This window comes from Grammomys surdaster, unplaced genomic scaffold, assembly GCF_004785775.1.
Source record: "Grammomys surdaster isolate TR1022 unplaced genomic scaffold, NIH_TR_1.0 125408, whole genome shotgun sequence".
Classification (NCBI taxonomy): Eukaryota; Metazoa; Chordata; class Mammalia; order Rodentia; family Muridae; genus Grammomys; species Grammomys surdaster.
This window is the reverse complement of record NW_021620278.1, coordinates 252385-268627: the sequence shown is the minus strand read 5'-3', so window position 1 is coordinate 268627 and position 16243 is coordinate 252385. Positions and strand designations below refer to the sequence as shown.

General features: G+C 41.8%; 1 protein-coding gene across 1 annotated transcript; it reads left to right on the top strand.

The window, feature by feature from the left end:
• The first annotated feature begins 5773 nt into the window (after positions 1-5773).
• On the top strand, positions 5774-15556 carry Aadacl3 (arylacetamide deacetylase like 3). Its single transcript, XM_028786017.1, has 4 exons — positions 5774-5971; positions 11225-11441; positions 12206-12269; positions 12855-15556. The coding sequence occupies exons 1-4, from the start codon at positions 5801-5803 to the stop codon at positions 13627-13629; spliced, it is 1227 nt and encodes a 408-aa protein (XP_028641850.1). The 5' UTR covers positions 5774-5800; the 3' UTR covers positions 13630-15556.
• Positions 15557-16243: the final 687 nt, after the last annotated feature.

Below are 16243 nucleotides of genomic sequence, written 5' to 3'. Positions count from 1 at the left end.
CCTCCCTCTCTCTCTCTCTCTCTCTCTCTCTCTCTCCCCGCCCTGTATGTCTGCCACAGTTTCTGTCTCTGTCTCAAACACACACAATAATAATAATTATACTTTTAATTAAAAAAACAAAAACTTTTATTCAAGTCCAGAGCATTATTCATAGAGGAGTTATTCAAACTGTGTGTGTGTGTGTGTGTTTATAGAGTTGGAGATTGATGTGAAGTTTTTTAATCAATTCTCCACACTATGTTTTTCTTAGTTAAGATGTACTTTTGTGCGTGTGTACATGTGTGTATGAGTGCCTTGCAGAGGTCAGAAGAGGAGGTCAGATCCCCTAGGCTTTGAATTACAGGTAATTGTGAACCAAACTGGGATCTTCTTCAATAGCAGTACATACTCTTAACCACTGAGCCATCACTCTGGCTGCTTTTTAATTGGTTATTGTGTCTGTCTGTCTGACTGTCTGTCTGTGTGCGTTTGTGTGTCTGTGTATCTGTGTATCTGTGTGTATGACAGCATGCATGTGAAGATTATAGGGCAACTTGTGGAAGTTGGTTGTCTCCAATCAGACTCAGGTTATCATACTTAAGCAGCAAACTCTTTTACCATTGAGCTGTCTTGACAGCCCGTCATCTTATTTCTTGAGATTGATATTTCACTGAACCTTGTCTTTCACCTATTCAGCCAGACTAGTAACCCAGAGAGTCTCAGACAGCTCCCTGCACCCCACTCTATACCACTCCAGTGCTAATGATCACTGGTGTGTGCTGCTATGCCTGGATGTTGGGGATCCAAACTCAGGTCCCCATGGTGGCAAGCAAACATTGTATGGACTGAGTTGTCTCTCCATTCTTAAAACAGGGAGTTCTAAGTGATGAGTTAAATTTGTAAACATGAATTTTGTGCCACACTGTTCCAGAGTGGTCCCTAGAGTTTGTCTAGGAAGTTCATGTGTGTGGAGGTCAGAGTGAGCCTGAGTTGTCCAAAATCAATTTGATGAGGAAAGGCTTTATTTCAGCTTGCAACTCTCAGGTCACACTCCAGCACTGAAGGAAATTGGACCAGGAATGCAAGATAGGAACCTGGATGCAGGAACTGAAGCATCCATAGAGGAACAATGCTTTATTAGCCTTGCCAGGAACCAGCCCCAAGCTCCAAACACCAAGCACAGGTTCTCTCTGGAAAGCAGCGATCGGGGTGGAGCACTGGTGGAGGACAAAACTTGGTTTGCTAGAGTAAAGGTTGCTTAGTATAAATGAGATTTACTTCCATGATTCTTCATTATTCTGGGGCCAGAAGCCAATGGCTTCAGACAAATTAACACTTGTTGCTTAACTGTGGGGGAATTAAGTAAAGGATTTATGATAGTGCTCCCTTCTCTGGCCAGGCAGCCAGGAGCCCCTCCCAGACCAGGCTAATTAACTCTTTGTGAACCAGAGAGAAAGGAAAGGAAGTAAAATCCTTTATATGGGCAAATATGCACAGACATATATACCTTCATATATACCTACACTTTGACTGAGCCCAGCCACCTGTCTCAATCAACTCCTCAAGTGTTCATGCATGCTTACATACATACATATATACCTACACATGTACTCAGACATATATACATTTGGATGGATGGATAAAGCAAGCTCCCCAAGCAAACTCCATTGTCTTTATTTTTTCCCTCTGGCCTTTTTATAAACAAAGGTCCTTAGAAAATTACCTCATAAATAAAATGTTACAGAAAATAAGAGTTATCAAAGGATATTGATATTGTTCAAAGCAGTATTTCATTGTATAAGCTCATTATAAGTTCAAAGCAACAGTTCCAGATGGCCTTGTCTTATCATAGGACACATCTGTGGCTACATTCTTGGATTTGACCTAGAATGGAAGTTTTTCCTTGAATACAAATTTGTCACAACTATATTTCTCTTTTAGTATAATTATGAAAGCTCATTGTATTTCTTATTATGCAGCCTTTACTTACTATTATGAGGAGTGGCACATTCTATGCTTGATTTTAACTTTATTACACTCTTTTATTAAAAAAAACTAAAACCATTTCTTAGAACTTTCTTCCTAAGATTATTTGAATCAAATCAAGAACTATACAAAATCATTAACTCATATAAACAGCATTAATTCATGGAAGTTCATCTTTATGTTGATATACAGGAAATCTGCTCAATAGGGTGGGCTAATGACTAGAGATTGTTATATTAATTTAATAATGATAGGAAAAGCATATCAGCTGAAGAAAACAATTCTGAGATGAAGTCTCTTCAGGACCTTGCCTCTGAGAGATCACTCATCTTAGTCCATCAAAAAAGGTGGGCCACCTCGAGGAAGGCCACCTGCTAGACTTAGCCTTTTCTAGATGGCTTCTGACATAGCCTGATCCTCCTGACTTGCTCAGTTTGCTTTCTTAAACCACTCAAGGCCACCTACTCAGAGGTGGCACTGTCCACAGTGGTCAGGGCCCTCCAGCATCCATCATTAATTTAAATATAAGAAGCACTATAGACTAGCCTACATGCAAACTTTTGGTGGCATTTTCTCAATTGAGAGTTTCTCTTCCCAAATGACTCAAGATTGTGTCAAGGTGACAAAGGACTATCCAACACAAATGAGTTCACAAAACTAATTTTGGCTTAATATTAGTGAGGCAGCAGAGCCTTGGTACATTGTCAAGGATGACTGAGACCTGATTTATGTACCAACCAGTCATTGTCATACCTTAACATATGCAAATGATTTGGCTCAGGGCTTGCCACAGAAAAAAATAAACCCTCACTTCATTTTACAGATGAGCAAAATTTCTGGTCTGTGGTCCTTTCCCCACATCAGCTTGCTGCACAGACTACGGCTGGGGGTGGGGATGGGGGTACATACTGATCCACTATCAAAACCAGCAGCTTTGTGTAGAATCTTGAACCACAGGTTCAAAATATACACAAGGGATAAAATCAGAAAGAAATATGCAAGAGTAGCTTACTGTTAAACTAGATTTAGAATCTAGTACTGAAACCTACCATTGTCAAAATAGCCATCACAAAAGGTGGCTGCTAGAACAAGTAACGTCTCTGCAGCTTCGTGCATTTTCCCCGCAATATCTTATATAAATACCCTTTACAATGGCCTTCACTTCCCAGCCCACCTCACCCCACTCCCCTCCAAGATTGGCACAGGTATCTGACCTGGTAAGAGTCACCCTCAGGAGCCCTTCCTTTCCAGAGATAAAGAGCACAAGGGACTCTGAACACTCTAAAGCCAGGCACTCGAGGACTGTGCAGTCCTTCCATGGCTAGGTATGGGTTCTAGCCATCCCTACTCACACTCCACTGGCCAGGATGCATTCCAAGCTCCCATGCCCTTGGTAGCAGGGGCCAGCACATCGCTCCCTGTGTGTTCATGAGGGACATGAATGTATCTGGAGAACATGGAGAAAATTGTTTGCCACTGTTTCTGTCTCCATCTGTCGAGTGTGTGGCTTGGCACACTCATACTTATGTTTTGCGTTTGCTGATGTGTTTGGTGCACTAAACCACCCCTTGAGGAAAGATTTAGAAACTGTCAGTAACTTTCTCATTATTAGAATGCTGCCATTCAGTAGACCCAACATTCAAATCGAAATGGCCCTGATCCAAGTTTTTTAACCTGAGCTGTGTTGACATGCTAGACCAGATATGTTTGTGTTGCAAGGGCCAGCATATGTGTAGAGATGCTTAGCAAGATCTCTGGCATCTGTCTTTGATATGCTAATACCCAGCTCACCTAATACCCATAATTCTCCAGTCATTGCTCCAATGTCTCTTGAGAGGTAAAAATCCCTTTATTTGAAAGCTTCTGCTCCATTACCAGTTGGGGAATGTTCTTGTTTCATTTCAGCAGCTGTAATAAAACGCCCTGATGAAAATCAACGTAGGAGAGAAAGAGGTTTACTTCGCGCATAATTCCAGGTTACGGTTCGTCATTGTAGGGAGATCAAAGCAGGAACTTCAAACAGCTAGTCACATTATACCCACAGACAATAGCACAGAGGAATTTATGCATGCATACTTGATTGCTTGCTTCCTTGTGATCATCTTCATTTCTTCATTCTTTTTTTTTTTGTTTTGTTTTCTTTTTTTTTTTTTTTTTGGTTTTTTTTTTGGTTTTTCGAGACAGGGTTTCTCTGAGTAGCCCTGGCTGTCCTGGAACTCACTCTGTAGACCAGGCTAGCCTCGAACTCTCGAACTCAGAAATCCGCCTGCCTCTGCCTCCCAAGTGCTGGGATTAAAGGCGTGCGCCACCACCGCCCGGCCTCATTTCTTCATTCTTATATAGGTCAGGACCCCCATGCTTAGGGAATGCTGCTGCCTACAGTGCCTGGATCTTCTCACATTGAGTAATTTGAGACAATCCTAAACAGGTGTGGCCATAAGCCAACATAATGTGAGAAATCCCTAATGGAAATTTTCTTCTCAGTTGGTTCTAGGTTGTGTTAAATTTCATAGTCAAAGCCGACCACCATAAGGAGGCAGGAGACCGGACTCTTGTCCCCACTGTTATCATTGTATAGAACCTCTGTGAAAACTGCCTTAACCTCTGACTTGACCTAGAAAGCAAACACGCCCAACCTTTTCTGCTTTACAATGGAGAAAACAAGCTATTTATTAATCCCTCAGTTTAGTGGATGTTTGCATAGCCCTGACAGAGACCCAGACCCTGATCCAGCCTCTAGGCTTAAAGCCACAAATTCGAGGGCTAGAGAAGTGGCTTAGTAGTTAAGACCACTGACTGCTCATGCAGAGGACATAGATTCAATTCCTAGCACGCACATGGTAGCTCACAACCAGATGTAATTTCATTCCAGTGGGTCTGACCTCTTCTTATGGCACCCAGTGCACCAGAAAGACATGATGGACAGACACACACGTGCAGGCAACATACTCACATACATAAAATAAAAATAAATCAATAAATCTTAACAACATAAACATTTCTGTGTGACTTTTTAAAAAAGATTTATTTATTTTATATATGTTAGTACACTGTAGTTGTCTTTAGACACACCAGAAGAGGGCATCAAATTTCATTACAGATGGTGGTGAGCCACCATGTAGTTGCTGGGAATTGAACTCAGGACCTCTGGAAGAACAGTCAGTGGTAAACATAAATATTTCTTTATTCAAAAGGTATATTCTACACAAGGGACAGACATTCTGGGTGACAATAAAAGCCACAGATGAGAAGTAAGCAGTATGATGGGACAGGACCATGGGGTTATTGGTAGTGACATATTGCAATTTTAAATATCTAGCTAGGCAGATGACATTTGAACAGCTACAGGCAGGATAGGAAGATTTGAGTCCAGTTGACATCTGGTATTTGGTGGGAGGTGGCTGTTGCACAGAGAAACAGCTAGCTCAAAGGCCCAGGGGCCTCCTCATCTAGTTGAGGAATAGTGAGTGTGGCAAGACTAGAATTAGGGTGTGGGCAATAAAATCTAAGGGCAGGTGTCTAATGACCACAGTAACTCTTTGGCTTACCCAACACCCTATCTAATATTGATGCCAGGATTCAAGTAGGAGCTCCTGAGCTCTGTTCCATCTGAATAAGGTTATAGGAGCCACTTTCTCCTTTGTATGTGCCATGGCCAGGAGCCACACCCTCCCCTGAATCTGTGACACCTTGTCTGGGCTGGGCCAGTGTTTACAGGAAGCATGGAGGTGGAGAGGGAAGCTGGTGATGTATAAGATACCTGCTGATCTGCTTTGTCTTCCATAGCCTGTGGCAGGTACAGATGATACTTGATCTCCTCTGAGGTAGAGGCATCATGGTGGTTCTGGCCCTGACACTCCTTGCAGGTGCAGTTGCTGTGTTCTCACTGGGCAGTCTGCTCTGGGTGATCGTCAGACACCTCTGGACTGAACACATCCCTGATGGCATCACTCACCCCATGAAGCTGCGAATCCTCAGTTGCTTTCTCCATCTGTCATTGACATGGGTGAGTCTCTGCTTTGCTTGTTTCCTTTGCCTGAGGTTAGGACAAACGAGATACTGGATGCTTCTACTACACACAATTTAAAGAATGCTTGCTTTCTCAGTGTTTCCATTACTGTAACAAAATACCCAAGATAATAGACTTACAAAGTGAAAAGGTTTATTTAGGATCATGGGGTTTGAGGTTGCAACTTGTGATGTCAACCTGATTGTGTTAAGAGAGAGCATATGGCTGAGAAAAACTGCTCATGTCCCAAGGATTAAAAAAGGAAGGGCTGAGGTACCATGGTGGCTTTTAAATTTTTTTCATTTTTTATTTATCATACAAGCAAATAGACTTCTCCATGTATTTTATTGTGTGTATATCATTAGACTTTGATCTTTTTCTGTTTTTTTGTTTTGTGTTTGGGGGCTTGTTTGTTTGTTATTTGGGGGATTGTTTGTTTGTTTGAGACAGTGTTTCCCTGTGTAGCCCTGGCTGGCCTAGAACTCATTTTGTAGACCAGGCCTGCCTCTGCCTCCAGAGTGCTGGGATTAAAGATGTATGCCACCACCTCCTGGCTTGGGCTTTGTTTTTATATTCTACCTTCTCCCATCAACCTATGTCCCCAGTGACCTTCTACTAAGCCTTTCTTCCCAAAGGTTCTACCACCTGTAACTAGCATCACCCTGGGGCATTTTCTTGGAGGTACAGAGAATATGCAAACTGCGATATTCAGAGGAAAAAGCTAATCTTCTTCTTTGTTAGCCCTCAGTACTTTGTTGAAGGTAGGGATGCATTTTTGAGTTCCAGTACTACAGATCTGCTATCGAGAGTCAACAAGCAACAAAATTAAGAAAACAGAAAGCAAATTAGGAAATTAGCTCAAGACATGAGCAGAACCACAGAACACATCTTTTAAAAACAGTAAGATTTACTTATGTTGTTGTGTGTATAGGTGTTTTGTCTATATGCATGACCGATCACTATGTATGTGCAGTACCTGAAGAGGCCAGAAAAGTGTTGTAGGATCCCCTGGGACTACAGTTATAGATGGTTGTGAGCCACCATGTAGGTGCTGGGAATTTGAATCTGGGTGCTCTAAACTGCTAAGCTGCATAGATCCGAACTTTAACAAAATTTTCTTGCCTTTTTGAGAACTATTTTTTAAGGCTAGGCATGGTGGCATACGTCTTTGATCCCAGAATAGTGGAGGTAGAAGCATGTGGATCTCTGTGAGCTTGAGAGCAGCCAGATCTACATAGTGAGTTTTGGGAGAGCCAAGGACAAAAAGAGAAATCCTGTCTCAAATGGAACAAAAGACAAAAAAGATAACTGATTTTTAAACAATTGTTATAGAAAATATGGGTTTTCATAACAGCATTTTTAAAGAAAAAAAAATTGTAGATTCTCCCCTATCCCTCTAACACTCTGTCTTACACTCTTCCACCCCTGTATCTCCAATCTCTCTTTATATTCCATAAGTCCTGTTGCTCTCTGTCCCATTTTCAAGGCCCCTTTCTCCATCTTATGGCCTCCTTCCTATTTCATAACTCATAGTCACACTCAGAACCACTTTTACACACACATGTAAGAATCATAAGCTAGGGTCCAGATATGAGAGAGAACATGGTTTACATCTTTCTGAAATCTGGGTTATCTCACTTTCTATAATATCCCAAGGACTCTATCTATACCCTACCACAGAGATGTTTGTGCCTTCATGTCCACTGCTGCTCTATTCACAATAGCCAGGAAATGAAACCACCCTAAACATCCATCAGCAGATGAATGGATGAAGAAAATACATAATAGGAAACACACACTGAAAAACTGAGACAAGGTCTCATTATGGAAGCCAGGCTTGCCTTGTATTCAAGAGAGATCTGCCTGCTTCTGCCTCATGAGTGTTGGGATTAAATGTGTGAATTACCATACCCAGATACAATGGAATTTTACCCAACCATAAAATAAAAAGAAAAGAAAGTATATTTTAAGGAAAATGATGGAACTGGAGATCATTATGTTATGTCAAATGTATCACACTTAAAACAGTACTCCAGTCCTGCTTTTGCAAATAGCCTGACTAGAATGTTTGGTTTTCCCTTTGGCATTCTCTTTTGTAGCCTACAGTTCAAGTTCCTAGTTACCATAACTCAGTTTCCTTGTCTGCTAAATTTGAACTCAAGCAGCCCCTACTATCTGGCATTTCTCAAGGATCTGGGAGTTAAGCTATTCAGAAGGTGTATTGCAGCATCCATGTGGTAGGGTAAGCCCTTCTTACACATCATACACAGTTACCATTGATTCTTTCTCTAATGGTGTGTTGTACAACCACTGTGTATCACTGCCCAAGATCTGAGCCCAGGGATAAGTGGGGGAAAAAAGTTCTAGGTAGAGTGCCTCAAGAGAACTTACCATCCATAATAGCAGAACCAGAGGCTGGCCAGTTTTAAGGAAGCTCATAAAGAATCTACCTACAAATAGCTTCACGCAGAGGGCAGACCCAGGAGTAAAGCATAGCACAACAGCAGGGAGACCAGGGCTTAGTTACTCAAAGGTCAGAATGCAAGGGCCCATAGCTTTGATGGATAGGATAAACATTGCCCGATTTTCACTGCTAATCTCTGATTGTATGGTTTCTTGCCATTGAGTGTTGAAAGCAGGGAGGTTAGCACAGTACAGACCCCAGGACAGAATTATAACCCTAGCACATGAGGAATCGCAGGTGTTTTGAGTACAAGATCATTTCATCTACTACAGACATAGAAAGTTTGACACCAAGGTGTTATCAAATGGCAGCCATCACTTGTTTCCTTCTTGCATGTGCATCATGACATCACACATTACTCATCTGACAGCTATTAGTGTATGAAACTGCTTTCCTGGATGAATTCCATGTATTTGTTAAAGAGTGCTGTGCTGGAGAGATAGTGCCCCTTGTAAAGTACCTACTGCTCAAGCATGAGAACCTGGGTTCAGATCATGAGAAGCCAAGCACAGAGCTCAGCTTGATGGTTTGAGCTCATGCCTGAGGGATGGAAGGAGGCACAGAAACAAATGAGGCCTCAAAGCTCATGGACCAGTCAACTAGTTCCATTGATGAGATGAATTTCAGGTTCAGTAAGAGACCCAGTATCAAAAAATAAAGTAGATGGGTCTATAAGATGGCACAGTGGCTAATGTCAGTTTTTACCAAGCCTGACCTGAGTTCTATCACTAGGTCCCACAGAGTGGGAGAATAAAACTGATTCTGTCAAGGTGTCCTCTGACCACGACCACATGCTCTGTGGATCATGAATACTCACACATACATACAAATATATAAATGCAATAAAATAATAAATAATTGGATAAATAAACATGATGGAGCAGTTGAGGAAAGACAACCAGTGTTGACCTCTGCCTTCCTCATGCTTACACAGATGTGCATACACCTACAATAACAAGTGCATTCATCACACATGTCCAACGCAGAACACACACACACCAAAACGTACATCATATACACCGAACATAGGACATACACACCAAAACATACATCACATACATCCAACACAGGACACATACCAGAAAGAAAAAAAATGTTCTGAGATAAGTCCATGGGTTTTAATCACAACCAAAATGGCTGTGATTTAGGACTAGAAACTCCTGGAAAGACCCGGGAATGTTCACTTATTTACTTATTTGAATTTTTCATACAGTATATTCTAATTATATTTTCCAGCTCTCCTCTCCACTCAGATTCTCCCTTTCCCCTCATTTCTCCTCTCTCCAGAGAAAAAGCAAACCAGCATAAAACAAAGCAAAGAGAAAAGCAGGGAATCTGGGCATGGGGTATGTGCTTTAATCCCAGCACTGAAGGAAGCAGAGGCAGGTGGATCTCTGAGTTTGAGGCCAGCTTGGCCTGCAGAACAAGTTCTACGATAGCCAGGATAACACAGAGAAACCTGTCCCAAAAAAACTAACAACAACAACAAAAAAAGCACAGGAAATAAACATAGAAAATTGAGAATCATAATAGATAACAAAATACAAGTAAGGTTTCTTTTTTGAAAAAACAAACAAACAAAGCATTATGACACAAAACATCTCCAAAAACATCGAGTTTAATTTGTATTGGTCATCTACTGCTGGGTATGGAACCACCCTTAGGTGTGGTTTGTATACCCATAGAGACTCTACTGGAGAAAACTCATTTTTCCTTTTTGAGTGGTTGTCACCTAGAGATAGCTTCTTGGTTAGGGCTGGGGGTTTGTGTCCACTTTCCTTCTTAGCACTGGGACCCCATCTAGCTTGTACCTGTGTAAGCACTGTGCATGCTGCAACAGTCTCTATGAGTTCATATGTGTATCAATTCTATTCTGCCTGGAAGACATGGTTTCCTTAATGTCCTCACTGGATTTTATAATCTTTCTGCCTCCTCTTCCCCCTGAGTTCTCAGGGAAGGATTTTGATGAAAGATGTCCTGTTTAGGACTAAGTATCCCAAGATCTCTTACTTTCTGTTCATTGTCCAGTTATGGGTTTCTGTATTTGTTCCTATCTCCTGTAGAAGGCAGCTTCTCTGATGATGGCTGAGCCAGACACTTGGTCTAGATAGAGAGAGGAATATTGTTATATTTATATAATTTGTATTTATATAAAAATAACCATTAGCTCTTAAAGATAACACAATAACCTGAAGAAGCCCCATGCACCAGCACCTGCATTGAGATCACCGACCCTAGCCAAACACATTTATCTTCCACTCCCCCCCACCCTCATTCTTAATTTTCCTAAAGTGAAAAACCTTAAGCACCACATTTTCCAAAAATATTTCTGTAAATTCCATAGAAAGATAAGAAAACACCCTTGTCTCCCTCTTCAAAAACATACTTCCATAGCAATAAATATTTGGGAGATCCAGGCTGTCTTTCTTGATGAGAAGACAATGCCCAGACCACAGGTAGAGCAGAAGTCTCCAAATGGATGGCTCAAGCATTGTCCAAAAGCTTGGTTTATCATGTCTGGAATGCCAAGTATCCAGGAAGAGGAGTAGATCTGATGATAGAGGAACCACATGGGCCTGGATAGGTTTGACTTTAAGTGCAGGTGCTTCATGAGGATATTGAGAGAAAAAGGAAGCACAGGAGGTCTGTGATCCAGTTTCATTAATATTTCCCAAGATCCTCCTTGGCACTTGGGAAAGGTAGATGTGGCCGACAGGCTCCAGGCTGCATGTTAAGTGATTGATACATAATCATTCACAACTCATTGCTTCTTCTTTCTTTAACAGGGAATGATTTTTGAGAAACTGGGACTCTGTTATGCACCCCAGTTTGCCAGTTTTCTGCATGATCTGCAGCCACTCAAGAAAAATCCTGATGTTGTGGTCAAAGATCTTCACTTTGGGACAATCCCTGTGAAGCTATACAAGCCCAAGAAACCCTCGTCCACCCCAAGGACTGGAATCATTTTCTTCCATGGTGGTGGAACCATCCTAGGGAGCTTGAGTAAGACAGAGACTTTTTTCCAGCATCTTTCAGCCCCCTATCTCCCTACTAAATGAGTTTGAAAGAATAATCATTCTGGGGCTAAAGAGATGACTCAGTAGTTAAGAACACTTGCTGCTCTTTCAGAGGACCCAAGTTTGTTTCCTAGCACCTATGTTGGCCATTGTACAACTGCCTGTAACTCTAGCTCCATGAAATCTAACTTCTTCTTCTTCTTTTGGTTTCTGTGGATACCTTCATACATGTGTGTATAACTAATATATATATATATATATATATATATACATATATATATATATATATATATGTGTGTGTGTGTGTGTGTGTGTGTGTGTGTGTGTGTGTGTAAAAGTAAAATAAATAAAAAAAATCATTCCTCCTGGTAGATAGTCAACTGTTAGGACCAAGAAAACCTGGGGCAATTAGTAGGCACAGATCATTTGTGGTATAGTATGGAATGGTCTACCTCCTCCTAAGCTTATATGAGAATACCACTCACACACCAAACCACTGTACAGTATTTATTTTGGGGTGTTTTTTGTTAGTGGTGGAAGGCATCAGGTCATGGACATCTTGGAGACTTGTTCTGGCAGCTCACAGAAACAAAACAGTAAGAAGTTGAAAGGATATTTAATCTACAGCCAGAAGCTATTTCATGACCTGCTCAGCTAACTCAGGTGCTCCACTTACAAAAAGGGGATAGCCACAAATGCTGGAGAAAGGTAAATGTCTTAGTAAATGTGACACTTGATTTTGTTTTCCAGGGACCCACCACAACGTATGCTTGCATTTGTCAAAGGACTGTGACTCTGTTGTCGTTTCAGTTGGGTAAGAAAGGGTATGCTGGGAACATACAGGCAGACAACCCTGATTCGTAGTGACAGAGTCTGAAGTTTGAACCCGAAGCTGATAGAATTGGAAAGGAAAATGGGGGGGGGTGGAGGGCTGGGCTGAGAAGACCCAATAAGTAGAAGCAAGGAACAGAGGAGAGAGGGAAAGTAGACTGGATCCCCTTCCTTAGTGCATTTGTGGATAAAGACATCACTTAACTCTGTCATTTGGAGGCTGATGGGAATGGTCATGGCATTTTGCTTTAGGATAGAAGAGTTCATTAGGTCTAATAGCCCTGCCTGTGGCAGACAGGTAACGTTTCCTCTGCCTAAAGTCAGCAGTGCCCTGCACAACCACTGAAACATCTAAACAGTATCATACCCATTCCCAAGTGCAATGGCAATTGCCCCTTCTGGGCCTAAGTGGCAGGTGTGAGGGCTTTCTGTCTCCTGTGTTTGGGGCCTTGCCTATCTCCTCCTATTCAGACTTCAAAGGGATATTTGAGATATGAGATGTTAGACAATGGTACTTTGGGTTTGGCTGAGCATTGAGCATAATCTATGGCCCTTGATTCCTCTTTAGATACAGAAAATCTCCCATGTACAAGTACCCAGTGATGAAAGATGACTGTATAGTAGCCACCACCCACTTTTTGGAATCACTGGATGTGTATGGAGTGGATCCAGCTCATGTGGTGGTCTGTGGTGACAGTATAGGAGGAACTGCAGCCACTGTGACTTGTCAAATGTTAGTACACCGAACAGATCTCCCCATGATCCGGGCTCAGATTTTGATCTACCCCTCACTGCAATTGATAGATTTTGGGAGCCCTTCTTATCAACAGAATAGCAACATCCCACTGCTCTCTTGGAATCTGGCCTTCTACTGTTTCTGTTGCCACCTAGATGTGAGCTCTTCCTGGGAAAGTGTCATAAAGAAGGGTATGCATTTGCCTCTGGAAGTCTGGGAGAAGTACAGAAAGTGGTTGGGTGCCGAAAACATTCCAGAGAGGTTTAAGAAGCGAGGCTATCAATCTATAACCCCGGGGCCTGTGAATAAAGATGCCTACCAAGAGATAAAAACTGCACTGAACTATACCTGCTCACCCCTCATCGCAGAAGACAGTATAGTGTCTCAGCTCCCAGAAGCCTGCATTGTGAGCTGTGAATATGACCTTCTCCGGGACCATTCTCTCTTATATAAGAAGAGACTAGAAGATTTGGGGGTGCCTGTGACATGGCATCATATGGAGGATGGCTTCCATGGAGTGCTTAATACCTTTGACTATGGATTTTTGAGCTTCCCTTGCTCCTTGAGAATTATGGACCTGATTATCCAGTTCATTAGAAAGCTCTGACCCTTATTCCTTCCTGGGACTGCTCCACCAACCTAGTCTGGGTTATAAAATAATACAATGTATGTTATTTATGATGAATAGAGAGGAGGCAAAGTGAGACGTATGGAGTAAGGCTCTCTGTCTTTGTTCACCATTGGGGAAAATAAGAGCTGACCATCTTCAGCATTCATTTGTGAGAATGAACCTGTGCATGAAGTTTGTCCACAGTCCCCTTAGCTAGAATTCAGGCAGTCACGGCTAATTGAAACTGTATGGTACGTGTATCTGGTTGAGTTGATCTTGGAGAAAACAGGTGTGTTGTGTTACAGTCTTATTGAGCCTTGCCAATGTGATGCAGAACGTAGAGATTTGATGCTAAGTCTGGTGGGTAGTGGTGACAGTCTCTTGGTGCCCAGCTGGCTTAAGTTGAAAGTTATGAGATAGTGGAGACAGATTTCCCATGGTACATGGCTCCTAGATAGAGACAAGTGACGGCAGCCAAAGATGCCTGCCTAAGAGAGCTTAGGTGTTCTGGGTATCAGAGTGAGTTCCCAGCAAATGCCTCTAAAGCAACATCATAAATATTAAAGACCAGAGTTAAAGGGAAGCCAAGTTCAATGAAATTCAGACCACCTTCACAATGATAATTTGAGAGAAAGCCAAGGGAACAGATGTGTTACTGTGAACTATTTGATCTAAGACAAAGAATCAATGCATTTTGCCCCACATTGATATAAAATGGATTGGTATATGTAGCAGCAAATTTTAGGTATAAATTTAGGTCTTATGTAGGGACTCAGAAAAGACTACTGGCTTATCCTCTCTTCATATACACTCTGCCCTTCTCTGCTCCATGCTGATGTGTTTATTCTTTATATGGTGGCTCTGAACAATTCCCTGCTAAGGTCTACCAGAGCTCTGAGAACTTGTATGGATGTATCCATTTTCCTCAGCAGTCTCGACAAGAATTTCACAGCAATTTACTGTTTCTACTGGTTTTCTGAGCTGTATATGGTGGTTACAAACAAGAGAGTAGAAATTTCTGACTGTTCAGTCCAAGGTCTATGCTACACTTGGAGTAGAGTATGAAACAACCTCCCCTGGTGTTTGGACTGAGTCAGGTTTGGAGGTAGATTAGTGAATACTTCCCTCATCAAAGGCTAGATGGAAGTTGGGTGAACATTAATATTCACTCAACTATGGAAGTGAAATAGAGGTCCAAATTAATCAAGTCTCATGGAAGTGGCAAGAAGATGCCAGAGCCATGATGACCAACTGCCCCTTGGAAGTAAAAATTCCTTTGAAAGAGATGACCACGTGGTCCTCCTATCCTCACCAGGATTTGCCTCTTGCTAGCCAGCAGCTTTCAAAGGCCAGCATCCAAGTCCACTCAGAAAAACCCAGACTTGCCTTAACTTGTTCTCAAATGATTGTGTTGAAATATCATCAGAGAGGAATGCTCATGGGTTCCTTCTTGAGCCATTCATAGTTATCCAGCAGATGGCTTTGGTAGAAAAATAAGAACTAGCCGCTGAAATAATATATTGTAGGAAGTGATGGAACTCCAGGAGTATGGTCTTCTCTGATACAGGCCTCTGAGTTGAACTGAGTAGGTCTGCAGCCTGGAATGGGTTTTGTGTATTATTACTACAGCCTGAAGTAGAGACTGACGTGGTATGGACTGAACTTCCACATAGATGGTTGCTTGTCTCTTTGACTGGGAGGTGGCAAAACTGATACACTACTGGAAGACTGTGTCTAGTGGAAACAGCTGGGGACATCTCAGGGCTGAGGGTACATTTTCACAGCTTCTCCCTACTGTAGATCAAGAGAGAGAGAAAGGCCTTTTTTACCTTAGTAGCTGGCTGGGGTCGCCAGGAGCGAACTTGTATATGTTTCTGTTAACCCATTTATTTCTATTATCCTTGCAACATATTCATGACAGCCAACTCCACATGTGCAGAACATTGAACTTTCTTGTTCTTTACCTGAGTTCTACAGATTGCGTATTCTTAGTTTTCTTTCTTGTTTTTTTTTTCCTTTTCTTTTCTTTTTAATTTGAGACAGGGTCTTACAACGTAGCCCAGGCTATCCTTGTATTCATGGTGATCCTCTTGCTTCCTGCTTGACTTTAAAGGGATATTATTTTGGAAAGACAGACTCATACTTTATAGCCTAGACAGGCCTAAAACTCATCTTGAGAGTGATCATAGTGATGATCCTTCTGCCTCAGCATCTCAATCACAGATAACAAATGTGAACCACTGAATCCAATATTCTCAAACCCACCTTTAAGAGGAGGGAACTGAGGCTCTGAGAGATACTTAACATTAATTTCCCAATTCTTCCAAGTCCAACTCAAAGCCACCTGGTTGATTCAATGCCCAAGGCTATATGGCTCCCCACACTGTACTAGAAAACTTTTGGTTGTAACCTATAGAGTGTTAGTTCGGAAATGAAGCCCTTTTCTTTTCTATTATTCATATAAAGGATACACCAAGAGTGTCATCTCATTTGAGTCATTTCCCAGACACAGATGTCTGCTGTTATGTGACCTGAGTCAGGAAGAAAACATCAACTATTTTTTGTTTTTTTTCAAGACTGAGTGGCTTTGACTAGCATAGAAATCTCCTTG